At 36.6% G+C, this 18,207-nt stretch overlaps 1 protein-coding gene across 1 annotated transcript in view; it reads right to left on the minus strand.

Moving 5' to 3' along the window:
* LOC107544123 (butyrophilin subfamily 1 member A1-like) overlaps positions 1-18,207 on the minus strand; it is a 139,121-nt gene that overhangs the window by 99,775 nt on the left and 21,139 nt on the right. Inside the window, exon 3 of the mRNA XM_087817324.1 lies at positions 1,218-1,238. Within this exon, the coding sequence (XP_087673450.1) occupies positions 1,218-1,221 (4 nt within the window). The 5' untranslated portion in view covers positions 1,222-1,238. The remainder of the gene's footprint in view (positions 1-1,217; positions 1,239-18,207) is intronic.

The following is an 18,207-nucleotide window of genomic DNA, read 5'->3' on the forward strand; positions in this document are numbered from 1 at the left end:
AATAACAGAAATCCTGTTGTCACCTGGAGCCCTTTAAAAAGGGAGAGGTCAGTCAGTCCCTAAGGAAGAGCTGGTGCCCAGAGCCAATGTGGACACCCATGGACTGACCAGTCAAACTCTGTCGGGTTGGAATTTCCTTGTCCCCTCCTGCCCTTTCACATTCCTTACTTAGAGGGCTTAGTTCCAAGACTATCCAATAAGACCCCTGAATTACAATTAATCAATATGTATAACCCCCTTCTCACCCTTATTCCTTAAATTTGCTTTAAGATTTTATTTGGGAGATTGATCTGACTGTCTCCAATCTCCTCACCTGCCTGCCTGATGAATCAACCTTTTTCTCTTTCAAAAGCTATTGCTTCAGACTTTGGCTTCTCTGTAGGTGATGGGCAAGGGACCCACTGACTTTGTTCCATAACAATTGTTTTCTGTATCTTATCTTTCACGTGAAAAGATGAGAGCTGAGACCATATATATAATAATTGAACATTCTCTGTCATATAAAATCATTCTACAAACATTTAACAGAAATTGCAGTATACTGAAATTAAAATGTGTCATTGAAAATGTAAAAGAGAAGCCCATTAGTATGGTGGTACATGTAAATAAATTTCCAGGAAAATCATGGAAATACTTGTAGACCTGCTGCTCTTGGGTAATATGTTTAAGGGCAGAGAAAGAAGGAGCCTCAAGTTCACATTTGACCATTGAGTAATATCAGAATTTACACAGGCTCTGAAAGGACAATGGATGGACAAAATGCACAAACTTCACTCAGCAGTTCAGGAAAGTATCACTAGTATACTGATGAGCCCCTGAACATGGAAAGTGTGTTAGAGGTTTGATCTTTGTATAAGATCCAGAAAGATATACAGAATGGAAATCATGTTCCTGACAATCTAATGCCCTTCGTCTCACTAACTTCTTAGTGAAACTTCAGCAGGTCTCAGGAAACAGAAAATGTCATTGTTGATAGAGATACACTGATATGAAATGGGGAGGGTAAGCAATGAGGAAATGTGGAAAATTGGGAGTTGAAATACAGATAACATAATATAAAACATATCCATAACCAATATTTGGAGAAGGAAGTGTAGACACCTGGGAGAAGAGCGTGACATTAGATGGCATGCAGATTTAAAGGCAACAAATGTTAAGGCAACAAGAATCATTCATTTAAAAAGATTAGAGAGTAACAAGTTTTCAAAAAAATTTACCCATTTGTTCCTGAAGTCTTTCTGAAAAACAAAAAAAGAAAGAAAGAAAAGATCAATTGGGGGGAACAAGAAAACAATTCAAATTTTTGAAAATTTATATTTCAAAACTATCAAGATGCAGATAAATACACACACACACACACACATATACACACTGCCTGTAGGTAGGCACGTCCAATCCTACAAAAGCACTGAGATTCACACATTCACACAAAAATACAGTGGTTGAGAGTTCACTTTTACCCAGAGCATATTGATCAAAAAAATAAAAGGGCTATAAAATAGTAAATTTATTGAACTGAAAGTCTATTTCAGGAATAATAATTCTAGTGGTTACCGTTCAAAAATCTTATTGATTCCTTTGACATAATTTATGTTTTTATTATTTCATTGTTAGATTTACTGTCTTTATTCTTATTGAATATATGTAGTCAATTCTTGTTATTGTGGTACGTATGGAGTATAAAGTAATCACAAAGACTGAATTAAAAGATCTCAGACAACTACTTCTAGTGCAAATACAGGTGTAGGTTCCTGGGTGCCTCTAGGCACAACATTTTCATCAACCAATGAGTATATCCTTTCTTTGTGTGGATTTCCATCACACACTTAATGGAGCCATCTTAATTCATATAAAGAAGAAATATGAAGTATTAAATGTCAGTGAAGAATGTTGTAAATCAGATGGCCTGAGCATGACTTGGAAAAAACTTACACTTCAGTCACAGTGTAAAATACCAATACTTCAGATGTATATGATTAATAAAATTTACTTGATAAAAAGGATCTCTCCACATGATTTATATGACAGGACAATTGAAAAAGTAATAACGGGGAAATGCATAACAAGTGTACATGGCAAAACAGTGAATAGATAAGAAAAGAGACACTCATGAAAAAAAATTGGGCATTTTGGTTTTGAAGAAAATGATCATTGAGAATTTAAGTCAAAGGTTTAAGAAGTAGATACAACAATGTCCTGGTTTACAGTGAAATACATTAATGGGACTTGCTTATTCCTCACACTTAATAAAATAAAAGGAAGAAATTACCAACTCATTCAAAGTGAGGCACAATGTCAGCAAAGAACGAAGACAAAATTTTAAATTATTTTAGTTTTCTTTGTGGTTCAAACTAATCTATATTTCTGAGAATTGGAACCATAAGTTTCAAAAACAATTCACCAATAGGGGCAATGTTGTAATTTACATTCCTCAACCACTTGGTGCAATGGGAACTAAGATTGGAAATGTAACCATAGAAGCTGTCAAATAAGACCTCTTCTGACATAAACAGTATCAGTAATTCATCTTTCACTGGGCCTGCCTCATAGCCTTTTGGAATAAAAAGTTGACATGAATTAATATAAGAGACATATACTTAAAACATGATGTAAAAAGCATATAGTAAAAGCACCCATCTGTCCATAATTGTATTTGTAGGGGGAGTCATATGAAGTTTGTTATAAACTTTAAAATATATTTCTAAATCCCATTTCCTCTGAAAAATAACATGTTAATGTTTAAAGAAAAAAAAACTTTAACTTTTAATGATTATATTAGTGTGTTATGAAAACATCTCATGAAAACATATCTTACAAATATCCAAGGACAATGAGCTCTCATGTCATTCAAGTGATATTTCCAAACTGAAAGATACATTATTATTGACCTGTCCTTAGTACATAATGTCTTTTACAAACATTTAATGTATCACAGTTTGAAGAATTAATAATTATTTCAATAAAAATGAAAAAAAGGAAGAACATTCACTATGATAAAAAGAAAAAGCAGCCAGGTAATATTATGTAAAATACTATATACCTGGGAACACTTAGGTATATGACCAAGTGCAATCAAAGCATGAGTCTCATCTTCACACTTGACCAACAATTGATACAAAAAGTTATAGTCTTTAATAATGGATAATAGAGGGAGGAACGTCATACAGGAATTTTTGAGTCTTCTCACCTATCATAAGGTTAGAGGAAATGTAAATGTTTAAACTGCAAGTTTAATCTGTCTTTTAACTTGGATTATGTGACAGAAGTCTCAAGTTAATATATGTTTTACAGAAAAATACATAAAGAATGAAAAACATATGACTAATAACCCAACCCCTTTATCTTCACAAAATTTATAATGAAACTATGGCAAGTCTCTTGAAGATAGAAGAAGCTAATGATTATAGGGAAGGAAAAGTATAAAATAAAAAAGAAAAAAATAACATTTCTCTTTTAAGAAATGGAGAGAACTTAGTATGGGGAAATTTCATAACCAATAGATTGGGAAAAGATAGAGTAGACATCCTGGAGAAAGGCAAGCCAGTAAATGATGTACATTTTTTTAAAAAATGGAATGTTAAAGATGCCAATAAAGCAATCATTGAAAGAGACAATTAGTAAAGGATTGTCAGAAAATTTTCACTAAATTTTTACTGATGATCATTTGAAAAATAAAATGGAAAGCCCAATGTAAATATTATAAAAAATAAACTAGAGAAAAATTTAAATTATTGAATAATTCTGATGTGAAGCTAAACCTGTCATGATTCAGATAAAGAAACACACACATGAGTACATATACACACATGCACGAACAATGGCAGAAATCTAACTTTAGCAAAACATCAGCCACTTTGAAATCCTCAAACTTCAGATGTGTATTATTAATAAAATTTACTTCGCAGAAAGCATGTTCATATATAAACAACAGAATAAAACTATGAAGTAATGATGGGAGAAATTGCATAACAAATTAAGATGGAAAACTTTGTTTGGAAATATAATGAGACAAAATAATACAAAACAAGTACGTTAAAATTGAGGAAGTTTATCATTGAAACTTGAAGACAAAACTTACATGTCAGACACTTTAAAATACCATAATTATTAATAAAATTTACTTATAGAGATAATCTTTCTACATAGATTCAGATGACAACACTAATCAGATAAGTAGTGTTGGGGAATATTGAAGTGTAAGTGAAAATAGCAAACCTCTGATAGATAAAATAAAGAACCAAAATCATGTAAAAATAAATGTACTTTGAAGTTCAGGAAGATGATCATTGAGAGTTGAAAACAAAGATATAAAAACAGTCAAAACAAAAGCCAGGTACAAAGGGAAATACATTAATGGACTTGCTTTTATCCTATTCACACATATCTGAAAAATGAAAGGAAGAAATAAACAATTCATTCTAAACAAAGGTGTAATGTCAGGAAGGGAGGAGAACAAACATGTGCAACACCTCCAAAGGTTTCTCTCGGGTTCAAATGACTTTTGTTTGTGATTATAGTGAACATAAAGTTCAAAAAGTCAAAAATCACCAGCCAGAGGTATGTTGTTTGATATTCTCCCTCCCCCCCTTGACCCAAAAGCTACTGAAATTGGAAATAAAACTGCAAGAGGACTTAGAACAAGGTTTTCTGTTTGGTAAACAATGACACTCATTGATCTTTCATTGGGCCTTCTATATATTTCAAGACAAAATGCAAACCCACACATACATGAGACAGTTGTTCTAAAGGCAGCATACAGTAAAGGCACCCATGTGTTAACAACTGTATGTGTAGTAATAATCATATGATACCTGCTACATACATTAAAGAGATATGTACTTAAATTTTACTCTGCTTAATACAAAATTAAATTTGAAATACGTTATTAGATAAGGAGGATATTAAACTATTAATGTTTATTTTAGTATTTTATGAAAAAGTCTTTTGGGAAATTTTAGAATAATAGCTTCTGGTGCCATTCACATAAAACAAAATTAGAATTAAGTTATTACCAGTAAAGGAGATTCCAGATGGCTGTAGAGTATGTGGGAGCTACACACACCTCCTCCCAGTGCCAAGCCAGATTTACAACTAAATTGTAGATCAACCAACTGAACAATAGCTGAAAAAGAGTCCATTAACCAAGGATCTATAGAAATAGGCAGATGTGCCTATTGGCTATCTGTATGTACTCTTTGGAGAAGTATCTATTCAGATCCCTTGCAATGACCCAGTGATTCTTCTTCTAGGAATATATCCAAAGAAATCCAAAACACTAGTTTGAAAGGCTATATGTTCCCCTATGTTCATTGGGGTATTATTTGCAATAGCAAGAGTTGGAAGCAACCCTAGTGCCCATCAGTAGATGACTGGATAAAAAAGTTGTGGTACATTTACACAATGGAATACTACTCAGGTATAAAAAGAAAGAAATTGTAACTTTTTCAACAGCATGGATGGAATTTGGAGAGTATTATGCTAAGTGAAATAAGTCTGTCAGTGAAAGACAAATACCATATCATTTCATTTATATGTAGAATCTACAGAACAAAATAAACAAACAAAATAGAAACAGAAGAAGCCTCAGAGAGACTGGTTAGATTTGCAGAGATATGGAAAGGATTGGTCCTGGACTCACATGCAGCAGCTGAGAATCTGAAGGGATATCTCAGCTACAGAAGTTCCTCTTTGGAGAATGAGGGATCTCAACCACACTCTAGGTTCCCCAGCCCAGAACACCAGAACCAGGAAGAGGAGGTCACATAACATCTAGCTGTGAAAATCAGCAGGGATTCTATCTGCCAGGAAGAGACATAAGCCTCCTAGAAACCCAGGTGTTCTCCTAAAAAGCCAGCACACAGAATCTCATTCTTGACCACTCAGCCTAGAGCTCCAAGTTCAGGGAAACTGACTCAGAGCAAACTGGAGTCATACAGAGAATTACTGGGTTGCATGGCCCAGAGGAGAGATGTGGAGGATCAGCCACCGAGGTCCATGTGTTGAGTCCTTATTGTGCACTGCACACAGATGCCATCTTCCCTGGGTTGAGCACTCTTATCATTACAGCATCAGTCTAGGGGAGTGGACTAACCCTGTCCTTCTGACTCCCAGGGGCCCCACCCTGTTTAGCTCAGGCCCCACAGAAAAATATCTTGCAGCTTGAGCAAATTGCACTCTACCTTCAGGAACAACTGAGGAGATCCAGGCAAATCCAGCAGTTGTTGAAGAGTCTGGCCAACAATGAATTGTGTTGCTCTGGAATGGGGGTTATTTCCTCCCTCTGCATGCCACTGGTGGAGTCTCCCAACAGGAGACCTATTAGCACCATCCTCCTGACTACCAGTAGCTCTGTCCTGCCCAGGTAGCACCTTGTGCAAGAATCTGACAGCTGCAGTCAGCCTGGGCCCACTTAACAGACTTTGATGAAAAGTATATCAAGGAAGTCCAGGCAGTCTCAGAGGGTGTCAGAGCAGCCAACAGGGGGAGGATAATATCAGGATGCCTTGGGCTTTTTGTTTTACTACCTTTGAACTCATAGCTGGTAAACAGTTTGGACCCTCCCATGCACACCCAGGCCCAGCAGAAGCAGATACAACTGTGGATTGCATGGTAGCTCCAGAGAGGTAGCACAAGGATGGTTACAGGCAGTATCTGGCACTGTCCCTCTAAGAGGGCCCAGAACACACACAACCAGCCATGGGTTTCTGACTGCACGAGAGCAAAACCCAACTAGCCACACAAAGGACAAATGGGCACACTCAAAAGGAGATCCATTCAGATATGAGACCCTGCTGTGGCCAACTCTGCCTTGGAAGTTGGTCAGTCCCTGCAAAGGGGCTCATACACTGTGGTCAGACTTAATCTTCATAGTCAGCCAGCCTGGAGGTCATCCCCACTCATGGATGTGCTAAGAGCAATCAAGACTCAACTACAACAGGAGGACTCATTTAACCCACACAATGGACATTTCTGGAGCACCTAGCTCAGGTGGTTAGGGAGACTACACCACTGAGCCCCACAAAACACCTACTACATAAGGTCACCATACCAAGATTGGGAGACAAAGCAGATCTACCTAATACATGGAGACAAATATAAAGAGGCAGACAAAATGAGGAGACAAAGAAACATGCCTTAAATAAAAGAACAGGAGAAATTCTAAGAAAAATAACTAAATAAAATGGAGGACACCAACATACAGATGCAGAGTCAAAACCATGGTAATAAGGATGCTTAAGGAACTTAGGAGAAGAATGAATGAATTTAGAGAGAACTTAAGCAAAGAAATTGTAAGCATTAAATAGTAGATAGAAACCATAACAAAGAACCATTCAGAAATGAAGAATACAATATCTGAAATAAAGAATACAGAATAAGAAATCAGCAGTTGGGTAAAGCAGAGGACTGAATCAGTAACTTAGAAGACAAGATAGAAAACAGCCAAGCAGAGCAATGAAAACAATAAATAATTTTTTAAAAATATATCTTTATTGGTTTCAGAGAAAGAAGGGGGAGGGAGAGGGAGAGATAAAAACATCAATAATGAGAGAGTCATTGATCGGCTGCTTCCTGCACCCCTCCTACTGGGTATTATACCCACAACCTGGGCATGTACACTAACCAAGAATAGAATTACGATCTCTTGGATCATAGGTCAATGTTCAACTGCTGAATTATATAGGTTGGGCTAAACAATTTTTTAAAGTGAGGAAAGTCTGAAGGACTATTGGACAACATCAAGCATGACAACATCTGAATTTAGGGGTGCCAGGAGAAGAAAGGGATAGAGAAACTACTTGAAGAAATGATGGGTGGAAACTTTTCTAACTTGGTGAAAGAAAAGACACACCTCTACAGGAAGCACAGAGAGTCCCAATCAAGATGAACTCATAGACATCCACTCAAAGAAACATCATAATTAAAATGGCAGAAGTTAAAGACAAAGAGAGAATCTTAAAAGCAACAAGAGAAAGACAGTTGGTTACTTACAAAGGAGCTGGGGTGGCGATACTTATTTCTGACAAAATAGACTTCTAAATAAAGACCATAACAAGAGACAAAGAAGGTCACCACATAATACAAAAGGGTTGGATCCAACAGAAGGATATAACCCTTACAAACATTTGTGCACCCAATATAGCACTAAATATATCTTTTAAATCTTATTGGACATGAAGGGGGAGATTAATAGCAATAGAATCATAGTGGGGGGCTCTAACACCCCCCATCATCATTGGATATACTGGCAAGGAAACAAAGGCATTAAATAACCCACATGACCTAATGGATTTAATTGACATTTACAGAACATTTCATCTCAAAGCAGCAGAATATACATTCTTCTCAAGTGCACATGGGACATTCTCAAATATAGACCACATGTTAAGGCACAAAACAAGTCTCTAAAAGTTCAAGAAGACTGAAATATTTTCAAGCTTATTCTCCAATCTCAACTGCATGGAACTAGAAACAAACCAATATAAAAAATAATAATAATTTTTAAAAAACTCAAAAATATTCAAATTCATGGAGGATAAATAGCATGTTATTAAACAATGAATGGATTACCAAAGATATCAAGGAGAAAATAAACAACTTCCAAAGAACAAACGAAAGTGAACACACAACCACCCCAAATCTATGGGACACAGAGCTAGCAGTCTTGAGAGGAAAGTTCATAGCATTACGGGACTACATCAAGAAACAAGAAAAAGCTCAAATAGATTAGCTAACACTACAACTAAAATAATTAGAAAGAGAGCAGTAAGAAAATCCCAGAAGAAGGAAGGAAATAATAAAGATGAGAGCAGAAATTAATGACATAGGCACTATAAAAACAATACAAAAGATCAATAAAAAATAAAGATTGATGAATCTTTAGCCAGACTCATGAATAAACAAAGAGGGAGGACCCAAATAAATAAAATCAGAAATAAAGAACAACTGGCAAACAGAAATACAAAGAATAGCAAGAAAATACAACGAGCAACTATATGCAAACAAGCTGGACAACTTGGGTGAAATGTACAAATTCTTAGAAACATACAATCCTCCAATACTCAATCGGGAAGAATCAGAAACCCTGAATAGGTCAATTATAACTGATGAAATTGAAGCAGAAATAAAAACAACTCTCAACAAACAGGAGTCCAAGAGATGGATTTACAGGTAAGGTTTATCAAACATTCACAGAACAATTAACACCTATTCTCCTCAAACTATTCTAGAAAATTCAAGAGGAAGGAAGACTCCCAAGCTATTTTAATGAAGCCAGCATTATCCTAATTCCAAAACCAGATAAAGACACTGAAAAGAAAGAAAATTATAGGCCAATATACCTGATGAACATAGATGCTAAAATCCTCAACAAAATAGCAGCTAACCGGATCCAGCAATACATTCAAAAGATTATACCCAATGAACAAATAAGATTAATTCCAAGGATGCAAGGCTGGTATAACATTCACAAATCAATAAATGTGATACATCACATAAACAAAATGAAGGACAAAAATCATATGATCATATCAATAGTCGCAGAAAAGCATTTGACAAAATCCAGCACCCATTTCTGATAAAAACTCTCAGCAAAGTGGGAATAGAGGGATCATACCTCAACATAATAAGGGCCATATATGAAAGACCTACAACCACCATCATACTCAATGGGCAAAAACTAAAACCATTTCCATTAAAATCCAGAACAAGACAAGGATGTCTACTTTCACCACTCTTATTCAACATACTACTGTAAGTCCTCACCACAGCCATCAGAAAAGAAGAATACATAAAAGGTATCCAAATTGGAAAGGAGGAAGTAAAACTGTCATTATTTGCAGATGACATGATATTGTAAATATAAAAGCCTAAAGACTCTGTCAAAGTACTACTAGATTTGATAAATGAATTTGGCAAGGTAGCTGAATACAAAATCAAAATTTGGAAATCAATGGCATGCCTAACACCAAAATGAACTTTCAGAGAGAGAAACTAAACAAACAACACCATTTACCATTGCAACTAAAAAAATAAGATACCTAGATATAAACTTAACCAAAGATGGAAAAGACTTGTACTCAGAAAACTACGAACACTGAAAAAAGAAAGACAGGAAGATTTAAACAAGTGGAAGAATATACCATGCTCATGAATTGGAAGAATTAATATGTTCATACTACCCAAAGAAATTTATAAATTCAATGCAATTCTTATTAAAATACCAACAGCATATTTCACAGACCTAGAACAAACATTTTGAAAATTTATATGGAACCAAAAAAGACCCAAATAGCTGCAGCCATCTTGAGAAAAAAGAACAGAGTGGGAGGGATCATGTTGCTGGACATTAAACTGAACTACAAAGCCATTGTAATCAAAATTGCCTGGTACAACAGGCATATAGATCAATGGAACAGAACAGAGTCCCCAGAAATAGAAATAGAACCACGACATTATGGTCAGTTAATATTTGACAAAGGAGGCAAGAGCATACACTGGAGTAAAGACAGTCTCTTTAATAAGTGGTGCTGGGAAAACTGGACAGCTACATGCAAAAAAAAAAAAAGAAACTAGACCACCAACTTTCACCATGCACAAAAATAATCTCAAAATGGATAAAAGACTTAAACATAAGTCATGAAACCATAAAAATCCTGGAAGAAAACTTAGGCAGTAAAGTCACAGATATGCCACGTAATGGAATTTTCACTGATACATCTCCTAGGGCAAGAGAAACAAAAGAAAAAATAAACATACGGGACTAGGTCCAACTAAAAAGCTTCTGCACAGCAAAAGAAAACAGCCTCAAAATACAAAGGAACTCCACAGTCTAGGACAACATATTTGCCAAGGATGTACCTGATAAGGGGCTAATTTCCAAAGTGTACAAAGAACTCATACTACTCAGCAAGAGGAAGACAAACAACCCAATTAAGAAATAGGCAAAGGACTTGAACAGACATTTCTCCAAAGAGGACATATGGATGGCCAAGAGACACATGAGAAAATGCTCAAAGTCGCTAATCATCAGAAATGCAAATTAAAACCACAATGAGGTATCACTTCACACCTGTCAGAATGGCTCCCATCAACAAATCAACAAATGGCATGTGCTGGCGAGGGTGTGGAGAAAGGGGGACCCTAGTACACTGCTGGTGGGAATGCAGACTGGTGCAGCCACTATGGAAAACAGTATGGAGTTTCCTCAAAAAATTAAAAATGAAGCTGCCTTTTCACCCAGTGATTCCACTCCTAGGAATGTACCCTAAGAATCCTGAAACATTCATCAGAAAGAATATATGCCCCCCCGATGTTCATAGCAGCACAGTTTACAATAGCTAAGATCTGGAAACAGCCCAAGTGCCCATCAGTAGATGAGTGGATTAAAAAGCTGTGGGACATTTACACCGTGGAATACTATGCAGCTGTAAAGAAGAAGAATCTCGTACCCTTTGGGACAGTATGGATGGACCTGGAGAAAATTATGCTAAGTGAAGTAAGCCAGGAAGAGAAAGACGAACATCACATGATCTCGCTTATATGTGGAATCTAAAGAACTTAATAAACTGATGAACAGAATAAATTCAATGACATGGAAGCATAGATCCTACTGACTAATGTCAGAAGGAGGAAGGAGGGTGAGTGGGTGGAGGGGGAGAGAGTAACCAAAGAATTTATATGCATATATGCACAACCCAAGGACACAGACAATGGTGTGGAGAGGGACTGGGGAGGAGGGTGGGATGGGGTGGAATGGGTGATTGGGTAGATAAAGGGACATTTGTAATATTTTAAATTAAAATTTTAAAAAAATAAAACATAAAAAAAAGAAAAACATGTTATTTGAAACAGAAGTAAAATCAACCCTTCTTATTAAATGGCAAAGAATGTGGCTGAATTGTGTTTGTATGATGGTGTTTTAAAAAAAGTAGATCTTGTGAGCAATGGAATTGTATATTCAGCTGAGGAAATATCTAAGCAAAGTGTTGAAAAAGCCAACTGGCTCTTCCTGACTGTTTCTAATAAAATTTGAGGAGAGAAGTGACTTAATGATGGAATTATTAAGCAAAAAAAAGAACCAATAAATGATCCTGGAAACACTGGATATTTACCTGACGAAGAATAAAATTGGCCACTTGTCTCACCCCATGTATAAAAAATCAACTCAAAGTAGATTAAAGACTTAACTGTAAGTCCTGAAATCATGAAAACACTGGAACAGAACAGGGAAAATAATTCTGGACATTGATCTTAGCAATGATTATTTACATATAACACCAAAAGCATATTCAACAAAAATAAAAAGAGACAAGAGAGATTACATCAACCCAAATGCTTCTGCACAGCAAAGTAACAATCAGCAGAGTAAAAAGGAAACCTAAAGAATGTGAGCAAATCTTTTTAAACCATATATTTGATAGGTGGTTGATATCATTCCTCATTGGGAAACAAAAGAACTCAATAACATAAAACCAAACAATCTGATAAACAGAAGAAGGTAACAGATCTAAACAGACATTTCTCCAAAGAAAACATAAAAATGGTTACCAAAAAGACTACATTAGAAGGAGGGAAGATAGCGGCACAGTCTGATCAAGAAACACAGGAAAGTGCATGTCTATCTGATTTGGTCCAAGAAACAAAGAGCCTTCTGGACCTGGATATTGGTCTAACTCTACTCATTACTGAATGTAGCTCCCATCTCCACCTGACCGTAAAGGCTGGGCAGACCACCTGGAAGCTGTGTAGGCCAGCAGTGGTTGAGGAGAGAATATAGCAGGCAGAGATAATCATTCACAGAGCAAAGCCGGTGTCACTACAACCAGGCAACTGGAGGAGCATGTTGGCTTGAGCCAAGACCACAAACAAATAGCTTTTCCAGGAATAAAGTCTCTATGTAAGGATTCCAGACAAAGAAGCTAATTCATTGACAACCCAGTAGAGTATAGGTCCCAACCCTACTCTTCAGGTGGCCTGATCAAAACACTTGTAAAGTGCATAGCTCAGCAATGCACTAGCAGAGTCCCACAGGCAGAGGGATAACCATCGGCAGACCATAGTCTGTGACTAAATTTGGCCAAGAAACAGGGGGCACTGTCAGGTGGAGTGAAGATTACAAACAAAGAGACTGTGGGGCCTTGAAGTCTGTTCTACACCTCTAATCAAGCAGGGTTATTAAATCATAGTCCTGCTCATTACTGAATACAATATTTGACCACCCTACAAGGGAACCCGAACAGGGCACAGGAGAAGATGCATAACTCATCGAAAGTCCTGCTAACCATGGGATTTGAATGGAAAGTAAATTCATGGCATTCCCCATTTTTAGAGCAAAATATGGCCAGGGAATTCACTGCACAGTCTTGCCTGATTTGAATCTCTAAACAATGAGCCAATTAAGCCATGAGGACTTTTCTGCTGCCTTGCCCTATTCACTGCCAAGAATAGTACCCTGATCTGACTTATTAGTGAACCTGACCAGAGAAACCAGACAACCACAATCCTATCTGATAGCCTCTCTTGGGCAGGGAACCAAACCAGCTGTCCAATCTAACTGTTTGCAGCTAGCAGCCACCTCACAAACACAAAGCTCTGACAGTGGCCTCATCCCAAAATAAACACTGATAGCAGCTACCCCAGGATGTTACTAGTAGACATGTCCAGAAACTAAATCTGAGCTGACTTACAAAGCAAACCCATAAAATCTGAAAGAAGGTTCTGCATTTTCAAATGCACAAATATCAAAGTAAAGAATAAAGGATCATGAACAATCGGGTTAACATGACACCACCAAAGGAAACTAATAAAGATCCAAAAAGTGACCCTAAAAAAGTCAAGATCTATGAACTGTCAGACAAAGAATTCAGAATAATTGCTTAAAGTTTACCGAACTACAAGAAATCACATAAGATAATTGACAAAATAGATTTCAAAATGAAAGCCATGACAAGGGACAATAAAAGTCACCACATAATACTAAACGGATCGATCCAACAAGAGGATACAACCCTAGTAAACATATATGCACCTAACATAGAAGCACCTAAATATATTAAAAATACTGGTGGACTTTAAGGGAGAGATCGACATAAATACAGTCATAGTAGGGACTTTACACCCCACTGACTTCACTGGATAGGTCTTCCAGACAAAAAATCAACAAGGAAACAGTGACCCTAAATGACACACTAGATCAGATGAATTTAATTGACATTTACAGAACATTTCGCCCCAAAGCTGCAGAATATACATTCTGATCAAGTGCACATGGGACATTATCAAAGATATACCACAGGGAGGACACAAAACAAGTCTCAACAAGTTCAAGAAGACTGAAATCACATCAAACATCTTCTTGGGTCACAATGGCATGAAATTAGAAATCAACTACAATGAAAACACTAAAACACATTCAAACTCATGGAGGATAAATAGCATGTTATTAAACAATGAATGGGTTATCAATGAGATCAAGAAATAAATCAAAAACTTCCTGGAAACAAATGAAAATGAACACACAACAACCCAAAATCTACGGAACACAGTGAAAATAGTCCTGAGAGGGAACTTCATAGCACTACAGGCCTACATCATAAAACAAGAAAAACTTTTAATAAAATATCTAATCCTACAACTTAAGGATTAGAAAGAGAACAACAACAAAAACCCAGAGTACAAGGTAGGAAACAATAAAGATCAGAGCCAAAATAAATGACATAGAGACTAAAAAAACAATAGAAAAGATCAATGAAACCAAGAGCTGGTTCTTTGAAAAGATAAATAAGATTAATGAGCCTTTAGTCAGACTCATCAAGAAACAAAGTGAAAGGACCCAAATAAATAAAATCAGAAACAAAAGAGGTTAAGTAACAACTGACAGCACAGAAATACTCAGGATTGTAAGAAAGTATTATGAACAAACTATATGCCCTCAATCAGGACAATGTGGATGAAATGGACAAATTCCTAGAAAAATATAATATACCAAAGATGAGTTGACAAGAATTAGAGAACCTGTATGGGCCTATAACTGTTGATGAAATTGAAGCAGAAATTTAAAAAACTCCCACCAAACAAAAGCCCTGGCTTTGATGGCTTCACAGGAGAGTTTAACCAAGCATTCAAAGAACTAGCACCTATCCTCAAACTATTCCAAAAAATCAAAGTGAAAGGAGCACTTCTAAGCTGTTTTGATGAGGCCAGCATTATCCTAACTCCAAAACCAGATTAAGATACTACAAAGAAAGGAAATTAGAAGCTAATATCCAAGATGAACATAGATGCTAAAATCATCAAAAAAAAATTACCAGATTGGATTCAGCAACATATTAAAAAGATCATACATCATGATCAAGTGGGATTTATTCAAGAGAAGCATGGCTGGTACAATATTCACAAATTAATAAATGTGATACATCACATAAACAAATTAAAAGACAAAAATCACATGATCATATCAATAGATACAGAAAAACCATTCAACAAAATCCAACACCCATTTTTGATAAAATCTCTCAGCAAAGTGGGAAAAGAGGGATCATACTTCAACATAATAAAGGCCATATAAGACAAACCTACAGCCAACATCATACTCATTAGGCAAAAACTAAAACCATTTCCCCTAAGGTCAAAAAAAAAAACAGGGGTGTCTACTTTCACCACTCTTATTCAATATAGTATGGGAATTCCTAGCCAAAGCTATCAGACAAGAAAAAAATAAAAATAAAAGGCATCCAAATTGGAAAGGAGGAAGCAAAACTGTATTATTTGCAGATCACATGATATTGTACATAGAAAATCCTAAAGACTCCACCAAAAAACTACTAGATTTAATAAATGAATTTGCCAATGTAACAGGATACAAAATTAACACCCAGAAATTGATTGCATTTATATACCAATACTGAACTCTCAGAAGGAGAAACTAAAAAGCAATCCCATTTACCATTCCAACCAAAAAATTAAAATACTTAGGAATGAACTTAACCAAGGAGGTTAAAAGACTGGTACTTGGAAAACTACAGGACTTTGTAAAAAGAGAGAGAGGAAGGTATAAACAAGTGGAAGCATATACCATGTTCATGGACTGGAAGAATTACCATTCTTAAAATGTCCATACTGCCTAAAGCAATATATAGGTTAAATGCTATCACTATTAAAAAACCAATGGTGTATTTCACAGATCTAGAACAAATACTCCAAAATTTTATATGAAACCAAAAAAGACCCTGAAAAGCCACAGAAATCTTGAAAAGAACAGCAAAGTTGAAGGGATCACAATACCAGATATCAAGCTATATTACAAAGCCACTGTAATCAAATCATCCTGGTACTGGCACAAGAAAAGGGATATAAATCAGTGGAACAGACCAGAGGATGCATAAAAGGACTCAAACCATTACACTCAATATTTGACCCTACAGGAGGCAAGAACATAAAATGGAGTAAAGACAGTTTCTTCAATAAATGGTGTTGGGAAAATTGGACAGGTACATACGAAAAAATGAAACTAGGCCACCAATCTGCAGCATACACAAGAATAAACTCAAAATGGATAAAAGACTTAAGTAAAAGTCATGAAACCATAAAATCCTAGAAGAAAATGTAGGCAGCAAAATCTCAGATATCTCTCATAGCAATATGCTTGCAGATACATCTCCTAGGGCAAGGGAAACACAGGAGAAAATAAACAAATGTGACTGCATCAAAATAAGTACCTTCTGCACGGCAAAAGAAACCATCAACAAAAGGAAAAGGGAGCCCACTTTATGAGAGAACATATTTGCCAGTGATACATCTGATAAGGGGTTAATATCCAAAATAAGAATATATATTATGGATATTAACAAAAGGAAAAGAAACAATCCAATTAAAAATGGGCAAAAGACCTAAATAGACACTTGTCCAAAGTGGACATACAGATGGCCAAAAGACATAAGAAAAAATTCTCATCAGAGAGATGCAAATTAAAACAACGATGAGATATCACCTCACACCTGTCAGGGTGGCTACCATCAAGAACTCAACAAATGACATGTGCCGGCGAGGGTGTGGAGAAAGGGGAACTTAGTACACTGCTGATGGGAATGCAGACTGGTGCAGCCATTGTGGAAAACAGTGTGGAGGTTCCTCAAAAAATTAAATATGGGACTACAATTTGACCCAGTGACCTAACTTCTAAGAATATATCCTAAGAAACCCAAAACACCAATCAGAAAGAACATATGCACCCCTATGTTCATAGCAGCACAATTTACAATAGTTAAGATCTGGAAACAACCCAAGTGCCCATCATTAGATGAGTGGACAAAAAAGCTGTGGCACTTTTACACCATGGAATACTATGCAGCTGTAAAGACGAAGGATCTCTTACCCTTTGAGACAGCCTGGTGGGACCTGGGGAGTATTATGCTAAGCAAAATAAGCCAGTCAGAGAAAGACAAGTATCATGTGATCTTACTCATACGTGGAATTTAATGAGCAAAATATACCAATGAACAAAATACATCCAGAAACAAAGAAGCATGGAACAGCTCGCTTTGAGGGACACAGGATAGCAAAGGCCCACAGAGCTGCCACCACCCTTTGGGCCATCTTTGCCAACATCGTGCTCCAGTTCCTGCTGGGATTTACTTTTAGCAACCTGGTTGGAATGTATCTGACTCAGAATTATGACACACCAAACCTGGCTAAAAAAGTTGAAGGAATCAAAAAGAATGTGGATGCCAAGAAGAAACCCACTAGTTCATGAGGCCAACTCCAGCACTGCCTTCAGGAAATCCTGACTCTCCTCTTCTCCAGGGCCTCCTTCACACGGGAACCAAAGCTTCTGTCTTATCTCCAGTCTCAGCCTTTGCCAGACTTTGCATTCCTTCAAGCACAAACGGAACCACAAGTTAAGGACCGTCCTTGCTTTTCCAACATCCTCGCCTCCTCCCTTCCTCCTTCCAGCTGCTTGGGAAGTCCTAAGACTGGAATTATGGTGCTAGATTAGTAAATATGACCTTTAATTAGTAGTCTCTCCCTTATTCTTTGGGATTTCTACTGCCTTTTCCAAAAGAAAAATCAATGAGCTCTGTATAGCTGACCAGATATAAATAGTGCTGATTTCACAGGTCAGTTATAATGGGTGTTGCCTGGATGGGCGTGGCTCAGCGGTTGAGCGTCAACCTAGGATCCAGGCAATCGGGGTTCGATTCTTGGTCAAGA

The sequence above is a fragment of the Miniopterus natalensis genome, chromosome 5, assembly GCF_054644295.1.
Source record: "Miniopterus natalensis isolate mMinNat1 chromosome 5, mMinNat1.hap1, whole genome shotgun sequence".
NCBI lineage: Eukaryota > Metazoa > Chordata > Mammalia > Chiroptera > Miniopteridae > Miniopterus > Miniopterus natalensis.